Genomic DNA, 16,229 nt, shown 5'->3' on the forward strand with positions numbered 1-16,229 from the left:
CACACGCACACACACACACGCACACACACGCACACACACACACACACACACACGCACACGCACACGCACACACACACACGATACAGAATTTCAAAGAGAAAAGACCTTGGATAAAACTGAGCAGGGAGATGAATTGGTATTTCAGATTCAAGGCTGGAATACACCACAGCCATGAACTGATCACGAGGTTAAAGTCACCAGTGAAATCTGAAAAGAAATTGGGAGCAATGTCCCCAGCCAGCCCCTGCCATGCCCTGGTCTGTCCAGCCAATCAGGCAATCTGTGCCTGACCCTGCGGGAGGATTCCTTCCCCCACCCCAGTCACATGATGACCGCTATTGAACCCTAGAAGTCAATCTCCAACGCCCCAAATACTGCTCAGCCTGGAAGCCACAGAAAGCCTTCCTGCCATCCCACAGGAGCCAAGCCAGGGGCTCTGGTCTTCCTGCCATCTGAAGCCTGGTGTCCACTGCTAAGAACACACAGGTAGGTCTGCAGCCTGAAGTGCCATATATGGAGTGTGTTTTTCCAGTGTGGATCCTGAGTGTTGAGGCAGGACTGGCACACACACTGGCCCAGAATGCTAGGTAGATCCTCTACATGAGCCCAGGGTGTTTGCATTTCCTGATTAGACTGTACTTGTCTTTCTAGAGTCCACTGGTTTGATGAATGGAGCTGAGCAGAGACTTCTGTGCTCCCAGAACCCTGGCAAATGGTTTCAGCTTGCTTCTATCCGAAGGAAGCAAGTACCCTCGCTTCTTGGCCCCTTGGATTTCTGTTTTGCTTTCCAATGCCTGTGAGACAGGCAATGCTTCAGAAGCCTGAGGCTTGCCTCTCCTCTCCCTGAGAGTTGTAGAGAAATAGACGGTCCCTGTTGGTGTAATACCGGGGATGGAGAAAGGCTGGCAGCCAGCTAGTCATGCTGCACTTCTGCTTCTAGGTTGTGGATGTGGTGTGTGGCGTGGTTACGGGCTATTGCTCAGGGACATTTTGTTTTCTTGTTTTTTCCTTTCTCTTCTGGAGTATAGGGGTTTGCTTGGTAGGCCCGGAGGCAACAAAAGGTGACCTTCCTCTGGTTTCTCAGTTCTTTGTTCTGTTTGGTTCATTTGAAGAAGGGTCTCTTGTGTCTGAGGCTGGCCTGGAACTGGCTAAGGAGCACAGGCTGGTCCTGAACTCCTGATCCTCCTTGCCTCCATCTCTCAAGGGATGGCAGGCATCTGAAACCGTGTCCACCTTCCTTTGTCTGGTTTCTAGCTCAGTTTCCTAAGGTCTGGTATGGTCCTGGCATGGTTTGTTTGACAAAAATCATCCATGGTATGGCGGAGAGAGAAGTCTTATGCTGAGATTCTCTGGTTCACTAGACACCATGCTGTCTGGTCTAACATTCTTAACTGTAAAGGGTCAAATTGCTTAAAATACAGGTGGAAGAAAAATACTCCTAGTGGTGCAAGCTTTCTCCTAGATAGTTCATGTCCAGAGACGTGGCTGTCCATGCTGGGGATGAACTAGCATCCTTTGCTGCTCTTTCCTAATAATCAGGCTGTCCATCCCGACTGTGCCCAGGCCTCTGGTGTACAGATCTGAATGGGTTTGCCCGAATCAATGTGCCCTGTGGATGGGGTGGGGGTGCAGGTTTTTGACAGGCATGAGGTGCTATGTATCTTTACAGCTGCCTATATCTCTATGTTCTGCTACGCTAGACATAAAGGCTGCTTGGGTGGGGACTTGGAGTGTCTGTGTGCCAGGACACCATTGATCCAGCCCTCCAAGTTTAGAGTATTGGTCTTGTCAGGAAGGTTTTAGACTATTGTTGGGGATCCTGACAGCAATGACATGGAAAGGTGCCAGCCAGTGTCTCGGGGCATCAGAAGATTTGGTATGAACTGTGAACCATGCCCAAGGCCAGGGTGATTTGGGATCTGAGGTGGATAAGGAAATGGTGGCTCTAGTTGGGTAAGGGAGAGCCTGTAGGTAGGAGAAACTGTCCTTGCAAGTTCTTCCGTCTACTGCATGCCAGGGGTCATTGCTACAAACCTTTTGGTAACATATCACAGTGGTTGTAGGGGTTGGTTCTCTCCAGATGTAGTCGCTCGATCAACTGAAGGTGTTGAGGGAAGTGACAGCTTCTATGGGGCTCTGGTTATGGTGAGTCCAGGAATTCAGACAGTGCTCAGAGCCTGGAACCCAAAAGTGGGTGACTGATGGAAGCCTATCCCAGAACCCTCCATTCACCCCTCCTCCCCTCCCTTCCTCCCTCTCCTTTCCTCTATCTCCCTTCCTTTCTCTCCCTTCTTTTCTCTCCCTTTCTCCCTCTCTTCTCCTCCCTCTTCCTTCCTCCCTCTCTCTTTGTCCCTCTCCCTTCATCTCTCTTTCTTTCTTCCCCCCCTTACTTCCTTGGGCTTAGGAATCAGGAACTCAGTTTGAATCCTGGCTCCACTAGAGCTGGCTCTATGACTTGAAGCAAATGATTTTAGTCTCCTTGTTGCTGTTTTTCCAATGTGTGTGTGTGTGTGTGTGTGTGTGTGTGTGTAAGTGTGTGTGTGTGTGTGAGTGTGTGTGTAAGTGTGTGTGTGTGTGTGTGGTGCCAGTTTGGAGAGGTCAGAGGACAGTTTTGTGTAGTCAGTTCTCTCTCTCCAGCTTTATGTGAGTTGTGGGAATTGAGCTCATTTCCCCAGACTATGGGGGTAGTGCTTTTACCGGGAGCCACTTCACTGACCACCACTGGAATTTTGGATAGCACATTTTAAAGGTAAATTGTCCCTGAGCTATGTTAGGGGACCTTCAGGAGGGCGTTGGGTTTTCTAAGAATAGGGCTTACTTTTCATTTCTGTCCTTTTAGGGGGCTTTCCAGATGTGCTATGATGTCAAGGTTTGAAATGGCAGAGGGCAATTTGCAACGCTAATGAGATGGGGCCATCATAAGGAGAAAGTAAAGGAAAGCTAGCCCCAGCCTTTGATCCAGCACCAAGGCCCCGCCCTAGCCTTTCCCTCTAGCCCTCCTCTCCATCCCCCAAGACAGTTATCTCATCAGTGATGCTCAAAATACTTAACAGCCAATATGGCGTTGACACTGGCCTGGCATAGAAGACAGCAGATCGGATCGAATGCACGCCAGTCATCAGACACACTACCATTCCTCTGCATGCCCTACACCTTGTGTTTGAGACAAGCTTTCTCATTTTTGCCTGGAACTCTCAAATTCAGCTAGGCTGGGAGGTCAATGAACCCCTGTCTCCAACTCCCAATCACTGGAATGACAAGTGTGCAGAACCACATCTGGGTTTTTTAAAGTGGGTTCAGAGTAGGGAGGGGCTGGAGAGATGGCTCAGTGGTTAAGAGCACTGACTGCTCTTCCAGAGGTCCTGGGTCCAATTCCCAGGAACCACGTGGTGGCTCACAGCCAGCTTTAATGAGATCTGATTCCACACACACACATATAAAATAAATAAATATTTAAAGAGTATTCTGGGGCTGGAGATATGGCTCAGCAGATAAGAGCACTGACTGCTCTTCCAGAGGTCCTGGGTCCAATTCCCAGGAACCACGTGGTGGCTCACAGCCAGCTTTAATGAGATCTGATTCCACACACACACATATAAAATAAATAAATATTTAAAGAGTATTCTGGGGCTGGAGATATGGCTCAGCAGATAAGAGCACTGACTGCTCTTCCGAAGGTCCTGAGTTCAAATCCTGACAACCACATGGTGGCTCACAACCACCCTTAATGAGATCTGATGCCCTCTTCTGCTGTGTTAGAAAAACAGCTACAGTGTACTTGTACTACAAAAATCTCTACACTGTCTATGAGATCTTATGAAATTCACTTGTTTTACACACAAAACTCATGAAAAAGAGAGGGAATAATGAATGCAGTTAGTTGTACTTATTGCTCTGAACAAGAACTGTGGAAGTTTTTCATATATTAACCAGTATTTTATGTATAATAATAAATAATATGTATAATAATAAATTATATTTATGTATAATAATAAATGTATAATAATAAATAAAACGTTGTACCAGAGCGAGCGGGGTTGACTGGAGCGAGCAGAGATCCTAAAAATTCAATTTCCAACAACCACATGAAGGCTCACAACCATCTGTACAGCCACAGTGTACTCACACACATAAAATAAATAAATAAATCTTTAAAGAAAAAAAATCACAGGGTGGGGGTGTGGGGAGTGTATTTTGGAATCAAACTCTGCTAGCAAGGCAAGACTTCACTGACCGGGCCATCTTCCCAGCGCCCTGTACCCTTTAATGTTCTGAAGCTCTGTGTATCTTTTCCTTTGTAGTGATGAAGATGGATGAGGAGAAGACTAGGGTCAAAAAGCTGGACCCCACAAGCTACAGGAGGAGACAGCCAGAACAAGGTGAAGACCCTCTGAAAACCTCATGTGAAGCCCAGGGGGGTCTGAGAAGTCCATGCCACCGTATTAGCACTCCTAGTTGGGGACGACAGAGAGCTGTCTCTGTCCTCGACTCTTGGCAGTGTGTCCTTGAAGCTGGCAGACCAGTGTGCCATGTCCTAGCAGGCACGCCCAAAAGAACACGAACTAGCTCTAACTGTGGCCCAGCATAGAACCGTACGCTTACTTAAGAACATTCTGATGGGCTGGGGAGACAGTCCAGCGGGTGAAGCTTCTGCTGTTTGCTGTGCAAGGATGGAAACCAGAGTTCAGCTCCCAGAACACATGGAAATGTTGGGTGCCTGTGGTGGGCATTTACAGTTTCAACATGTGAAAGGTAGAGATAGGGAATCCTTAGAGCAAGCTGGCTAGCTAGACTCGCCCAGTCATCCAGCCCTGGGTTCGAGTCAGAGTGCTCGCCTGAATAAATAATATGGAGAGTAGCTAAGGCATCTGGTATCAATCTTGGGCTTCCACAAGCACATGGTGTGTGCACATACACATAAGCCCATACATGTGAACATGCACACACACCCCTCAAATGCACCTGATTTTTTGGCATTATTATTATTATTATTTTTTTGTAACTCAATTGTGCAGTTTTTGAGGTGCGAACTTTGTAGTTGACAGTGTCATGTTTTCATATTAAAAGACTGAACTGAACTAGGGACTGGGCATTTTGTCTGTGTGGATTAGGGCAGAGTTTCCCCCAACATAAAGCCATTGAATTTACGAGCGCTCCCAGCTATGATCAATGGCAGATACCAACACTTAGAACACTCAGAAACCAGCAGCTCTGTTAGAACCTGCGTGAGGCAACTATGGGGCCGTTCCTGTTGGAGCAGAATTTCTGGCTTGGAGGCCCTGAAGTCCGTAGTAAACAGTCCCTGACTTAGCAATGGTGCGATGTGATGTTAAAAAAACCGAAGTGTCTATATGTCATTAGTTATGTGCACATGTGAAAACAGGTGGCTCAGAGTCCTGAGGAGGGTGTCAGGATCCCTGGAGATAAAGGTAGAGGCAGGTCGTTGTGAACTGTCTGGTATAGGTGCTGGGAACCAAATTCAGGTCTTCTGTGAGAGCAGCGTGTGATAATTACTTCTGAGCCATGATGCTTTGATTTTATAATGATGGCTAAGCAGAAGCATTCAGTAGAGAGCATGCTTCAAACTTTAAATGTGGGCTTAGTGCCCTGGGCTTGCTTGTCATCACTGCTGTAGAGTGGCAAGACTGAGAGATGGGGCCCTGTGTATTCTGACAGAACCTTCATCCCCGCATGTGCTGCGCTGGTTCCCAGGTGGAGTCCTGTCTTCCCAAGCGTCCGGATTTCAGCTCCATCCAGACACCCCGCGTCCTCCACACTGCCTCTGTAACAGCTGAATCACAGACTCTCCCTCTCTGTGCTGTTTCCACAGATTTCCCTTCGATTCATATTGGGTTTCCAGTCCCCAGTTACTCTCAAAGAAAAAGGGACTCAAAGGGACATCTTTCAGGCCTGCAAAAAGTCCAGTGGTCCCTGAAACCAGGCAAGCCTCAGCAGGAGCTGGCTGGCCCAGGGATCAGGGCCAGCAGCCAGGGAGGCGCCGTGGATTTTACCAAAAGGACTCGTAAGTTCCTTCAAGGGCATGTTCCTTCAAGAACCAACCTGTTGGTGGGTACAGTGTGGCCGGGGGGGGGCTCTCTATAGAATATGGGCTACTTCAGTGTTGACTGTCACGTATCCATTACCCCCTCCCTCTCACTGACACAGCTGACCCGAGGCCCTTGTCCCTCTGACTCAAAGCACTTGCCCAGTGCCCAGGAAGCTCTGGGTCACTGATGCCCAATACCATGTGAACCAGGCATGGTGGTCATGCGCTTGGAACCCCGGGCACTAGGAGGTACTTTCATCGGGCTGAGGTTTGCAGTGGCTGGCCACTTTCATTTGATGCTGTCTTGCCTGCTGGCTTTTGTCACTTGTGTTGGCAAATCAAAAAACAACAACAACAAAAAATCACCCCCGGAACTTTTGTTAAGAGGTGACTCCTCCATTTTGGAAGGAAGTTTTGTGGACTGAAAAAAATTTTAATAAGTATTTTTACACTCATTTTGCGGGCGGAGGTTTGTGTTGTGGTGAAAGTGTGGAGTCTAAAGGACAGTTTGTGGGAGCTGGTTTTCTCTTTCCACCATGTAGGAACAGGGAACCAGGGATCAAACCTGTGTCCTCAGGCTTGGAAGTTAATGCCTTTGACCGCTGAGCCATCCTTCCCCGTCACTGAGTTGGATGTTTTACTCTGGAGTGTTTAATCGATTTTGAGTAAGTTCTTGTGGATGGCAGAAGGTGGTTTCCATGATGTCCCAATACAGATGAATAAAGTAACTGGTCTTTCCCCGTTGTATATTCTTGCTATGCTTGTCAAATACCAGCTGACGGCATATGCACGGGCCACTTGTAGCCTGCCCTTTCTCTTCTGGTCCATGGCTCTGCATAAGCTTTTATTTGTTGCTGTTGCTTGCCAGTACTGTGCTATTCTGATTCGATGTAGCTCTGCGATACTTTGAAGCAGGCAGTATAATCATCTTCGTTAATCCCCACTTTACCCTGAGAGAGAGGTATATCATTATCCTATATTTACTTCAGGAGACCAAAGTTCAAAGACACAAAGCACAATCTAGCCTGCAATCAGTGAAGCTGCGAAATTACCAGGAGACTCCAGAGCCTGTGAATGACATTCTTGTCACCATGCCTTCCAAGTAGCCAAACTGGCCTATGGTGAAACAGGCTGGCAGGAATAGATGGAAATAGCATATTCTCTCCTCCCTCTCCATCTTTTTCTTTTTGATTACCAATCCCTTTCTCAATGTGAACATAATTTAGGAACTCAATTCTTATAGGTTGTTCAAGCTTCTTTCGAGCCTAGAATGTTTTATGACTAGACCCTTCAAGCCACAGTGAGCATGGATAAGAGGAACGTTTTCTGCCCTGGAAAATGAGTGTTTTTGTGATTAATCTGCTCTAAACTCCTGGCGGATGAATGCACACACCTCCTCCACACCCACCCAATTTTTTTTTTTTTTTGAGACAGGATTTCTCTGTGTAGTCCTGGCTGTCCTCTATAGACCAGGCTGGTCTTGAACTCAGAAATTCACTTGCCTCTGCCTCCCAAGTGCTGGGATTAAAGGCATGCGCTACCATGCTTGGCAAATGTTTTGATTTATGAATGAAACACACACACACACACACACACAGAGAGAGAGAGAGAGAGAGAGAGAGAGAGAGAGAGAGAGAGAGAGAGAGAGAGAGAGAAAGAGAAAATGAGATACTAGACCCCCATTCTTAAAAATCCTCCAGTGAAGGCTGGAAAGGTGGCTCAGTGGCGATTCTTCCAGAGGACTAGAGTTGGATTCCCAGCATCCACATGGTGGCTCACAACCATCTGTACCTCTAGGCCCAGGTGATAAAACACACCCCGATGGCCTCTGTGGGCACTGCATGAACATCATGCCCTGGCATACATGAAGGCAAAATACCCGTATTCGTACAAATCAAAACACTTTAACGATTCTGTGGCTGTTATTGGTGGGTGTGAATCTAGTGAGCACCCTTTGAGAGATTCAGGTTCTTACGCCCTGAATGAGAAACCTGGGCGGGGACAAGTGGAGAGTGACAGTAGCAGAGACAGAAGGAGGGCAGACACTTCCAAGACAGGAAGTGGGCAGGGGAGGGAGGAGCTTAGAAGTTCAAGGATACTGTCTGGAGGGTTGTGACCCTTTATGGGTCATATGCACAGTATCCACCTTTCTATCTCATCTGCATACTCTGACTTCTCCCTTGCGCATGCTCTACACCTTAGAGGTGGATGCGAGAGGTTTCCAGCCTTCCTGTCTGCCCAGTGCATATGGTAATCTCCCAGCCTCTGGGTGAGGCTTTTCGTACCCTAGCCTCTTGCCTCATGGTTTCTGGAAGTTTCTCCAAGGCCGCTGACCTGCAGGTTCAGCACTTCTAACCCACCTCACTTCCCTCTGAGTCTCCTCATGTGTCCTTAATTTTTTGCTTCTTTCTCCCTCTTAGCTGCAACCATTCGCTTTTGAATGACAATGAATTCACGAAATTCACTAAACCAAACACTGAGGACATCCAGTGTGGCATTTGTGCATCTAGGATTAGGATTGGCAGCTGTGACATAGTAAATTATCTTTTTGTCATTTTGGGTCTCCAGAACGGGTGACCCTGATGAAGGCTGGTTTGCCCCCCTCCTGGGTTACCCTTCACTCGGGGATTCACATGGGCTAGCTCTTTGATCTTACATTGAAACTGATGCCCTTCCCCTGCCCTGAGGAGCAGAGTGGCTTAGGGAACTCAGAAGGAAAAGGCTAAGGGACTTTTTAAATAAGCCTGGGCTGTCATTGTCCTAACCCCAAACACACCAAGATTTGCCTGATGCCATCCAAAAGCACTGTTGGGAAGGCAGCCACATGCCTGTCTAGCTCCCCTCTTCAGAACACAGCCAGAGTGGCTCTCCTTGAGCTGTTTTCTTTCTTCAGATTGTTCCACCTCTGTTTGCCTCCAATCTTTGTGGCGTTTGTTTGTTTCAGCACATACACACACACAGACACACACAAACACACAGACACACACACACAGACACACACACATGGCGGGGGGGGGCTTTTTCCACGGTGTGTGTCCCAGGGTCTGAGCTCTAGCACCCCCACCCACAGACCCTCCTCACAGCCCCTTGCCTCCCTTCCATCTTTTACTGATTCCCAGGAACTTCTCCTTCTAACCATTCCCGTTATTTGTAATTCCTAGGTTTGCAGTTTTAAAAGATTTTAAATTTTTATTTTGAATTTTGTGTTTCCCTGTGTATACATAGGGGCATATGCATATAAGTTCAGGAGCTTATAGAGTCCAGAAGAGGTGTCCGATTTCCTGGAGTTAAAGGTGGTTGAGCCACGTGACGTGGGGGCTGGGAATGAGCTTGCGTCCTCTGCAAGAACAGTGCACGCTCTTTACTGCTGCGCCAGCTCTCCAGCACAATCTTAGAGTTTTTAAGAAGACTCTCCACACTTTAGAATTTCATATATAGAGTTATACTGATAGTAAAGAAACATACTTGGGTGGGATTGGACACACACACACACACACACACACACACACACACACACAGAGACAGAGACAGAGACAGAGACAGAGAGATACTTGGGTGGGATTGGATATATGTAGACACACACACACACACACACACACACACACACACAGATACTGTTTCCATTGTAACTATGTTTGTTACAAGTCAGTTCACTGCCACTCCACAGAGTCACCAATGGAGAGAGGAGAAGTGGCATAAAAAAATTCATTAGCAGTCCCATTGGCATAGCTCTCACCTGAAATGACCCTCCTACACCTTGAGCCAACAGAGAATCACTATGGTCCAAGCTGGCCTTGACTCATAGCAATCCTCCTGCCTTAGCCAAGTGATGAGATTATAGACATGAACCACTATACCAGGTCAATGTGACTTTTCTTTCCTTTTAAAAAGGATTCTTTTTGTTTGTTTGTTTGTTTGTTTTATTTTTTTGAGACAGGGTTTCTCTGTGTAGTCCTAGCTGTCCTGAAACTCACTCTGTAGACCTGGCTGGCCTCGAACTCGGAAATCTGCCTGCCTCTGCCTCCCAAGTGCTGGGATTAAAGGTGTGAGCCACCATGCCCAGATTCTTTTACTTTATGTATATGCATGTGTTCCTGATGGTATGTATGTGTGCCGTGTACATGAAGGTGCCCACTCAAGCCAGAAGAGGGTGTCCAACCTCAGTGACAGGCAGTGTGAGCTACTTAGTATATGTTGAGAACTGAGCCTGGGCCTTCTGCAAAAGAAACAAGCATTCTTAACTACTGGACTGTCTGTCCCCTGTGACCAGATGGGAGAATGCCTCAGGTAGTTGAAGAAATAACTCTTAGGGACCAGGGCTTTGTGCTTCTTATACTCATGCAGGCCAGCAGATCCAACGAGGACAGAAATGACATAACTTCTATGTCAGTTAAGACGACCTTTGGTAGGTTTTTGCTGTGGTCAGTGTTTCTGACAAGCACCTATCCTGAGTGACCTCCTATACCCTGGGACTAGTGTGTGCTCTGGAAGAGAGGGTCTCATCTACAACGATCAGCTTCAGTAGGCAGCTAAGTGGAGAGAGAGAGAGAGAGAGAGAGAGAGAGAGAGAGAGAGAGAGAGAGGCCAGGCTTGGAGGAGGCAGCGACCTTGAGTCCCCTCCCTGGGCTGCATGGCCTCTCCAGCAGCTTGTGGCAGATCTATTCCTTCCTCTTTCTGCCTGCACCCTCAGCTTCCCAGGAATCATCAGGGAGGGCCCCGTTAACTGAGAGACGTTAACTGAGAGACTCGGTTCAGACTTTTCAGTCACGGACCAGATGTTTAATTAACGACTCCTGACCTCATGGGTTATGGCGTCCTGTATCGCTGAAAGACCGCTTTCAGGGGTGGGAAAAGGGCTGGGCCCATGTCCCCAAAGCCATCTTCCACAGGAGGGACTCCTGGGAGCACAAACAGGCAGGTTCTCCTCTCCTGCCTTAGAGAACAACACATCTGGAGTTGACGTACAACTCCAGGAAAAGGAATTTCTCAGTCATGACACCGGGGCATGAAGTTCTCAAGGCCTCTCTCTAACACTCGCGTCACACACTTGGCAAGAATGGGCTTTGTCTCCCTCTCCCCTGTATTCTGTGGCCCAGTGCCACAGCAGCTTGCACCCCCTACAGCCCCACCCCAGTGCCTGTTCCCCGTCTCAGGCACTTAGCTCCTTTCTTGTGGCAGCTAATCCATCGTTGATGTGCTCATGATTTTAGTCAAAGTCACTCACCCAGAAACTATTTAGTGAGTGCCCCTGCTGTGTAAGCCCCGGGTCAGCAGACAGCGATGTCACGGAAGTGGGCCGAGGGGGAGGGGAAACAAGAAAGGCTCCCTCAGAGGCCTAAGTCACTGACTTTCTGGTGGCGCTAACTGCTCCCCAAGCTTTCCTAGGGTTCTGAAGCCCTTGCTCCTCGCTGGGAGTGGGGTTGGGGGTAGAGCAAGCTCTCTGGGGGCGGGGCTAAGGGTGGGGCTAGGGGGTGGGGCAAGCAGTCTTCACCTGTGCACTTCCATTAAACAAAAAAACAACATAAAAAAAAAACCTCCAAAGCTACTCTGTGTGCTTCTATAAGCTTAGTTCCTGCCACACACATTTCCCCTCCAAGCCCAAGCCCGTTCCTCCTCCTTTTCCTCCTTCTCTCTCTCCTCCTCTCCCTCTTTCTCTTTTTCCCTTCCTCTTCCTCTTCCTCCCTTCCCCTTCTCTTGTGTTCTCTTCCCTCTCCTCTTCCTTTTTTCCTCCTCACATTATTCTTTCCCTCCTCGTCCTTTTTTTGTTTCTTTCTTTCTCTTTCTTCTTTCTTTCTTTCTTTCTTTCTTTCTTTTTCTTTCTTTCTCTTCTTCTTCTTCTTCTTCTTCTTCTTCTCTTCATCTTTTCTTCTTTCTTTCTTCTTTTTTTTGTAAAACAGGGTCTTCTGTAGCCCAGGCTAGCCCAGAACTCACTTTACACTTGAGTTCCTGAGCCTCCTGCTTCTATCTCCCAAGTGCCTGGAACTGCAGATGTGTGCCACTGCCCCTAGCTTACCTGAGTCTGTTTCAACAGTTGGGCCCACAGTATGCACCTCTTCCACTACAGACCAGAGGGGCCATTACTTGTGGCACTGCTCATGAGGAGGGCTAGCTTGTGACATACTAAGTGTATGTGGGGCCCTAGCACCTTAGGGAAGTCCCTGATGCAGTGGTCCAACATGTGGTAAGCTAAACCATGAGTGGGCAGGAGGGAGGGGCTGTGATAGGGTAGGGCCCCAGCAGAAGTGGCCAGGGCAGGGTCAGACAGTGAAAAGGATGAGGTCCCTGGGATGTTCAGGGTGGGAACAGGCTGATGATAGGAAGCTGGTCACAGCCACAATCGTAATGGCAGGAGTATCACTTGAGGGGCCGGTGAGTGCTGGCCACATTGCTAGGATCCAATTATTCTCCACTACAATTTAGAGAAGTGGATGCCATCATTTCTACTTAATTAGTAGGGAAACTGAGTCTCGCAGAGGTTACTGCATTGCCAATATGATACTGCTAATAATTCACAGCATCAAGAGATGAGCCTAGCTCTGGCCTCTCTACAACGTTAACAGTCTCTCTAGTTTCTTTTGAAATCTTTCTTTGGGTGTGGAGGTAGACCCTGCCCCTGACTTGGTGTGTCCTGCAGAGGCTGCTTCAGTAGGACTCAGTAAGACCGGGTGGTGGCAAGGGGTGGGCGTGGGAACCACACTCAAAGTAGAGTGTGAGGCCAGGACCCTCAGTGGGGGCGCTCCTGGGATGCCCACTGCTGGGGTCTCTGTGATAGTGACTTTGCTTGGAGCTCCCCATGAACCTGATCATATTTCTGTTTCTTTATATGGGCAGGGTGGGAGCCAGGCATGGTGGTACACACCTGTGATCCCTGAGCTAGGAGTGTGATACAGGAGGATGTCTCAGATTGGAGCTAGTTTTGTAGCTAGACTTAGCTCAGTGAGTAGAGGGCTGGCCCAGCATAACAGAGGCCCCGTTCGATCCTCAGTCCCCTCTGATGATGCTGCGACAGCAGCAGTGCCCTGGCCTGTAATCTCAGACTTCACCCTCATCCTGTGTCTCAGAGCCTGGAGGCCATCTGGGCTGCACTTCACCCCCATCTCAAACAGACCCTGCTTGATCTTCTAACTTCAAGTATGACATGTGGTCAGGGACCCGGGCATGGGGCAGTATGTAGCCAGCTCTCCCCAGTCAACTCACCGGCACCAGGGCTTTCTGAGGTGTCCACCAACTCCCCATTTTTTATCTTTGAACTGAAGGTTTGCATTTCATCACCATCAAGCCCCCTCCCAATTCTAAGACGTCAGGAGTTTGTAGTGCTGCCTCAGAGCCTGTGACCTCCGTTCAACCTTGCACATGGTAAGCTCTCTGAGCCAAACCCCAGGTTAGAGGTTTCTCAGAGAGCAAAGTAATTCCCCCATGGGGTTCATACATGCCCCCGAAGTCACCAGTTCCTGCTGTCCATGGGCTCCCAGAAAACATCCACTCAGTGACAACATTTGTCATTTCGTCGTAGAAGTGGGTACAAACAGCAAGTCCAGGAACTGGGTTTAAAGTTGTGAAGGGAGCTAATCCAGCCCCGTGTAACACGCTAGAGCCTACAGCAAGCATCCCCCCCCCCCAACAGCAACCCAACCTCCACATCCAACTCCCAGAGGTTGGTGAGGCTGTCCTGGCCAGGGCATCAGGCCTGCCAAGCTATTACAACCTGCTCACCTGCCACCAAAATCTCAAGCTCTTAACAAGGCCCTAGGGGGTTGTGTGCAAGTGCTACCTCCCGGCCCCAGCCTTTTTATAAAGGAGCCTGAGGAGAGGTGCCCTGCTCTACTGGAGCCTCCAGGTCTGTCCGGAAGGGCTCGCGGGGAGGCGGGGTGGAGGGGCGCGGGGGAGGCACGCGGGGAGCGGGCGGGGGAGGGGCAGCGCTAGGTGTTCTCACACAGTCCTCAGCTGCCACCATCGTGCTGCTGTGGCGCACACAGGTCCCTGTTTGAGCTTCATCGCTAAGCCTCCTCTCTCTATCATACCTCAGATTCCCCAGCCCCCTTTCTTTCTCATTTGCTGGTTTCTCCCAGGATTTCCACGAAATCTCTCATACCCATCGCTATTTCTCTCGAGCCCCAATCCCCCTCCTTCCCTCTCGTCCTTCTCCTGCCCTCCTCCTCCACGCCTCCCTTGCTGCTTAACTGGAAACAAAAGTGAGTTTGTTTTGTGGGGAAGAGGATACTGGAGGAGACCCGCAGCCAGAGTAGCAGCCACAGAAGCAGGCTGGGGCCAGAGGCAGCACCAACCTCCGGAGACTCCAGCGCTCAGCTGTTCCTGGGAGCAGGTACTGCCCAGAAAGGCTGGTGCTCTCATAGACCCCTGCCCTGCCTGTGCTTTCTAATCTGCTACCTCTTACGGATCTGTCCATTTATTTACCTTCTCCTGGCCTGGACGGATGTGGAAGATTGCAGATATACAAAATAGGGGACAGAGGCCCAAGGGGTGGATGGTGTGTGTGGTCTGATGTGGCTGGGCTTGGGCACAGCAGAGGAAAGGATGCACTAGGCTAGGTCCAGATTGCCGGCGATGGTTTGAACCATATCACCAAACCCAAGCTTTAGGTAATGAAGAGCCACCCAAAGCTTTTCAACTGGAAATCCATGAGAGCAAATCTACACTTGAGTTGCTGTCCGGGCTAGGGATGTAGCCCAGTGGTGCACTGCTTGCTAAGTGCAAACAGGTCCTGGGTCCTGTTCCCAGCAAGGCAAAACCCAAACCGAGCAATAGCTAATAGACTGATCCCAAAGGGAATTGGTTTGTTTCTTCAGAATCAAGGAACCATGGTCATCCCCCAACTTGAAGGGAGAAAAGAGAAAACAATGAGGTTTTTGTTTGTTTGTTTGTTTGTTTTAGGTTGGTTGGTTATGTATTTGTGTATTTATTTATTTAGGAGATAGGATCTTTCTTTGTAGTCCTGGCTTTCCAGAAACTCACAATGTAGACCAAGCTGGCTTCAACCTCAAAGAAATTCCTTTGCATCTGCCTCCCAGGAGCTAGGATTAAAGGTGTATTGCCATAAAGGCACTATGCCTACACAAATGACCTTGAAAGAAAGAAAGAAAGAAAGAAAGAAAGAAAGAAAGAAAGAAAGAAAGAAAGAAAGAGAAATTTCCTTAAACTCAATAAGCCAGTGAAATAAGTTTAAAATAATAGAAACATTTCAAATATATCTAGATCAGTGACGTCCATTGTGGGTCTATAGACACAGAAGTTACTGGCACTTCTTTTTCTGCTAGGATAATTTTTTCTACCCTGCGTGGACTGGGTCCTGTTCAAAGAACACTGTGATTCTGGAAGTCCACTGCACAAGCAGGAATATTTAAAGAGTGAACTTGGCTGCTGCCAGGCCATGGATGGGGTGCCCAGAGGTGATGAGGCTGGGGAGGCGGCAGAGGCTGTTGGGCAAGGTGCTGAGGACGGTGAGTGGAGGAAGGATTGGCCCCAAGGGTGGTTGGCAGCAGGGTATAGGCCAGCAGAGAGGAATCTGGTGGACTTCACACCTAAGTGGCTTTATTTCCTCGTGGAAGAGGGATAGAAGCCCAAGAAGCTTACAGAGAGGGACTAATGGTTGGGACTGGCTCTGAGGGACACAGGAAGAGTGCAGACAAGGCCAAGCAGAATGTTCCACAGCCAGAGGCTTTCTTCCATGGGTGCTGAGCCTGCATCCTGGGGTTGGTGGCAGTAAGAGGCAATAAGGCCGTCTGTGGTCTAAGCCTTGTGACAGGGGTATCATCCTCACGCGTAAGCGGCAACGGTGTGACTCATGTTCAGGTGGACTCCGGGACACGTCCGACATGAAGATCATCGTGGTCTGTGGGTCCTTGTCTGGGTGCTTCTGAATGTCTGGCTCTACCGGGAAGTTTCAGGGGAGAGAGAGGTTAGAAGGTTTGAATAGAGTTCTTCAAAATACTGACAGGGAAGAACCAAGTGATCAATAAGTGAAGGCAGAAGTCAGAGAAACTGAAAAGATAAGAGACTCAGAGAGGTGGACCGCTTCATGAGGTCAGTCTGCGGACATTTGGTGGGAGGTTGAATCAGGCTGATGAGGAAGGTGTAGTCTGTAAAACCTGGAGGAGATGGGAGGAGGCAGGGGAGCCAGGGGTGCCTTCAGCCTGGGCGTTGACCATCTTTTGACATCTTGTCA

General features: G+C 48.8%; 1 protein-coding gene across 1 annotated transcript in view; it reads left to right on the top strand.

Annotated features, from left to right (window-relative positions):
- Nucleotides 1-401: 401 nt before the first annotated feature.
- The window catches only part of Slc4a5 (solute carrier family 4 member 5), an 80,837-nt gene continuing 65,009 nt past the window's right edge, over nt 402-16,229 (top strand). The window contains exons 1-3 of the mRNA XM_021191856.2: nt 402-486; nt 4,302-4,391; nt 5,840-6,022. Coding sequence (XP_021047515.1) covers nt 4,304-4,391; nt 5,840-6,022 — 271 coding nt within the window. The 5' untranslated portion in view covers nt 402-486; nt 4,302-4,303. The remainder of the gene's footprint in view (nt 487-4,301; nt 4,392-5,839; nt 6,023-16,229) is intronic.

The sequence above is a fragment of the Mus pahari genome, chromosome 2 (assembly GCF_900095145.1).
Source record: "Mus pahari chromosome 2, PAHARI_EIJ_v1.1, whole genome shotgun sequence".
NCBI classification, from domain to species: domain Eukaryota; kingdom Metazoa; phylum Chordata; class Mammalia; order Rodentia; family Muridae; genus Mus; species Mus pahari.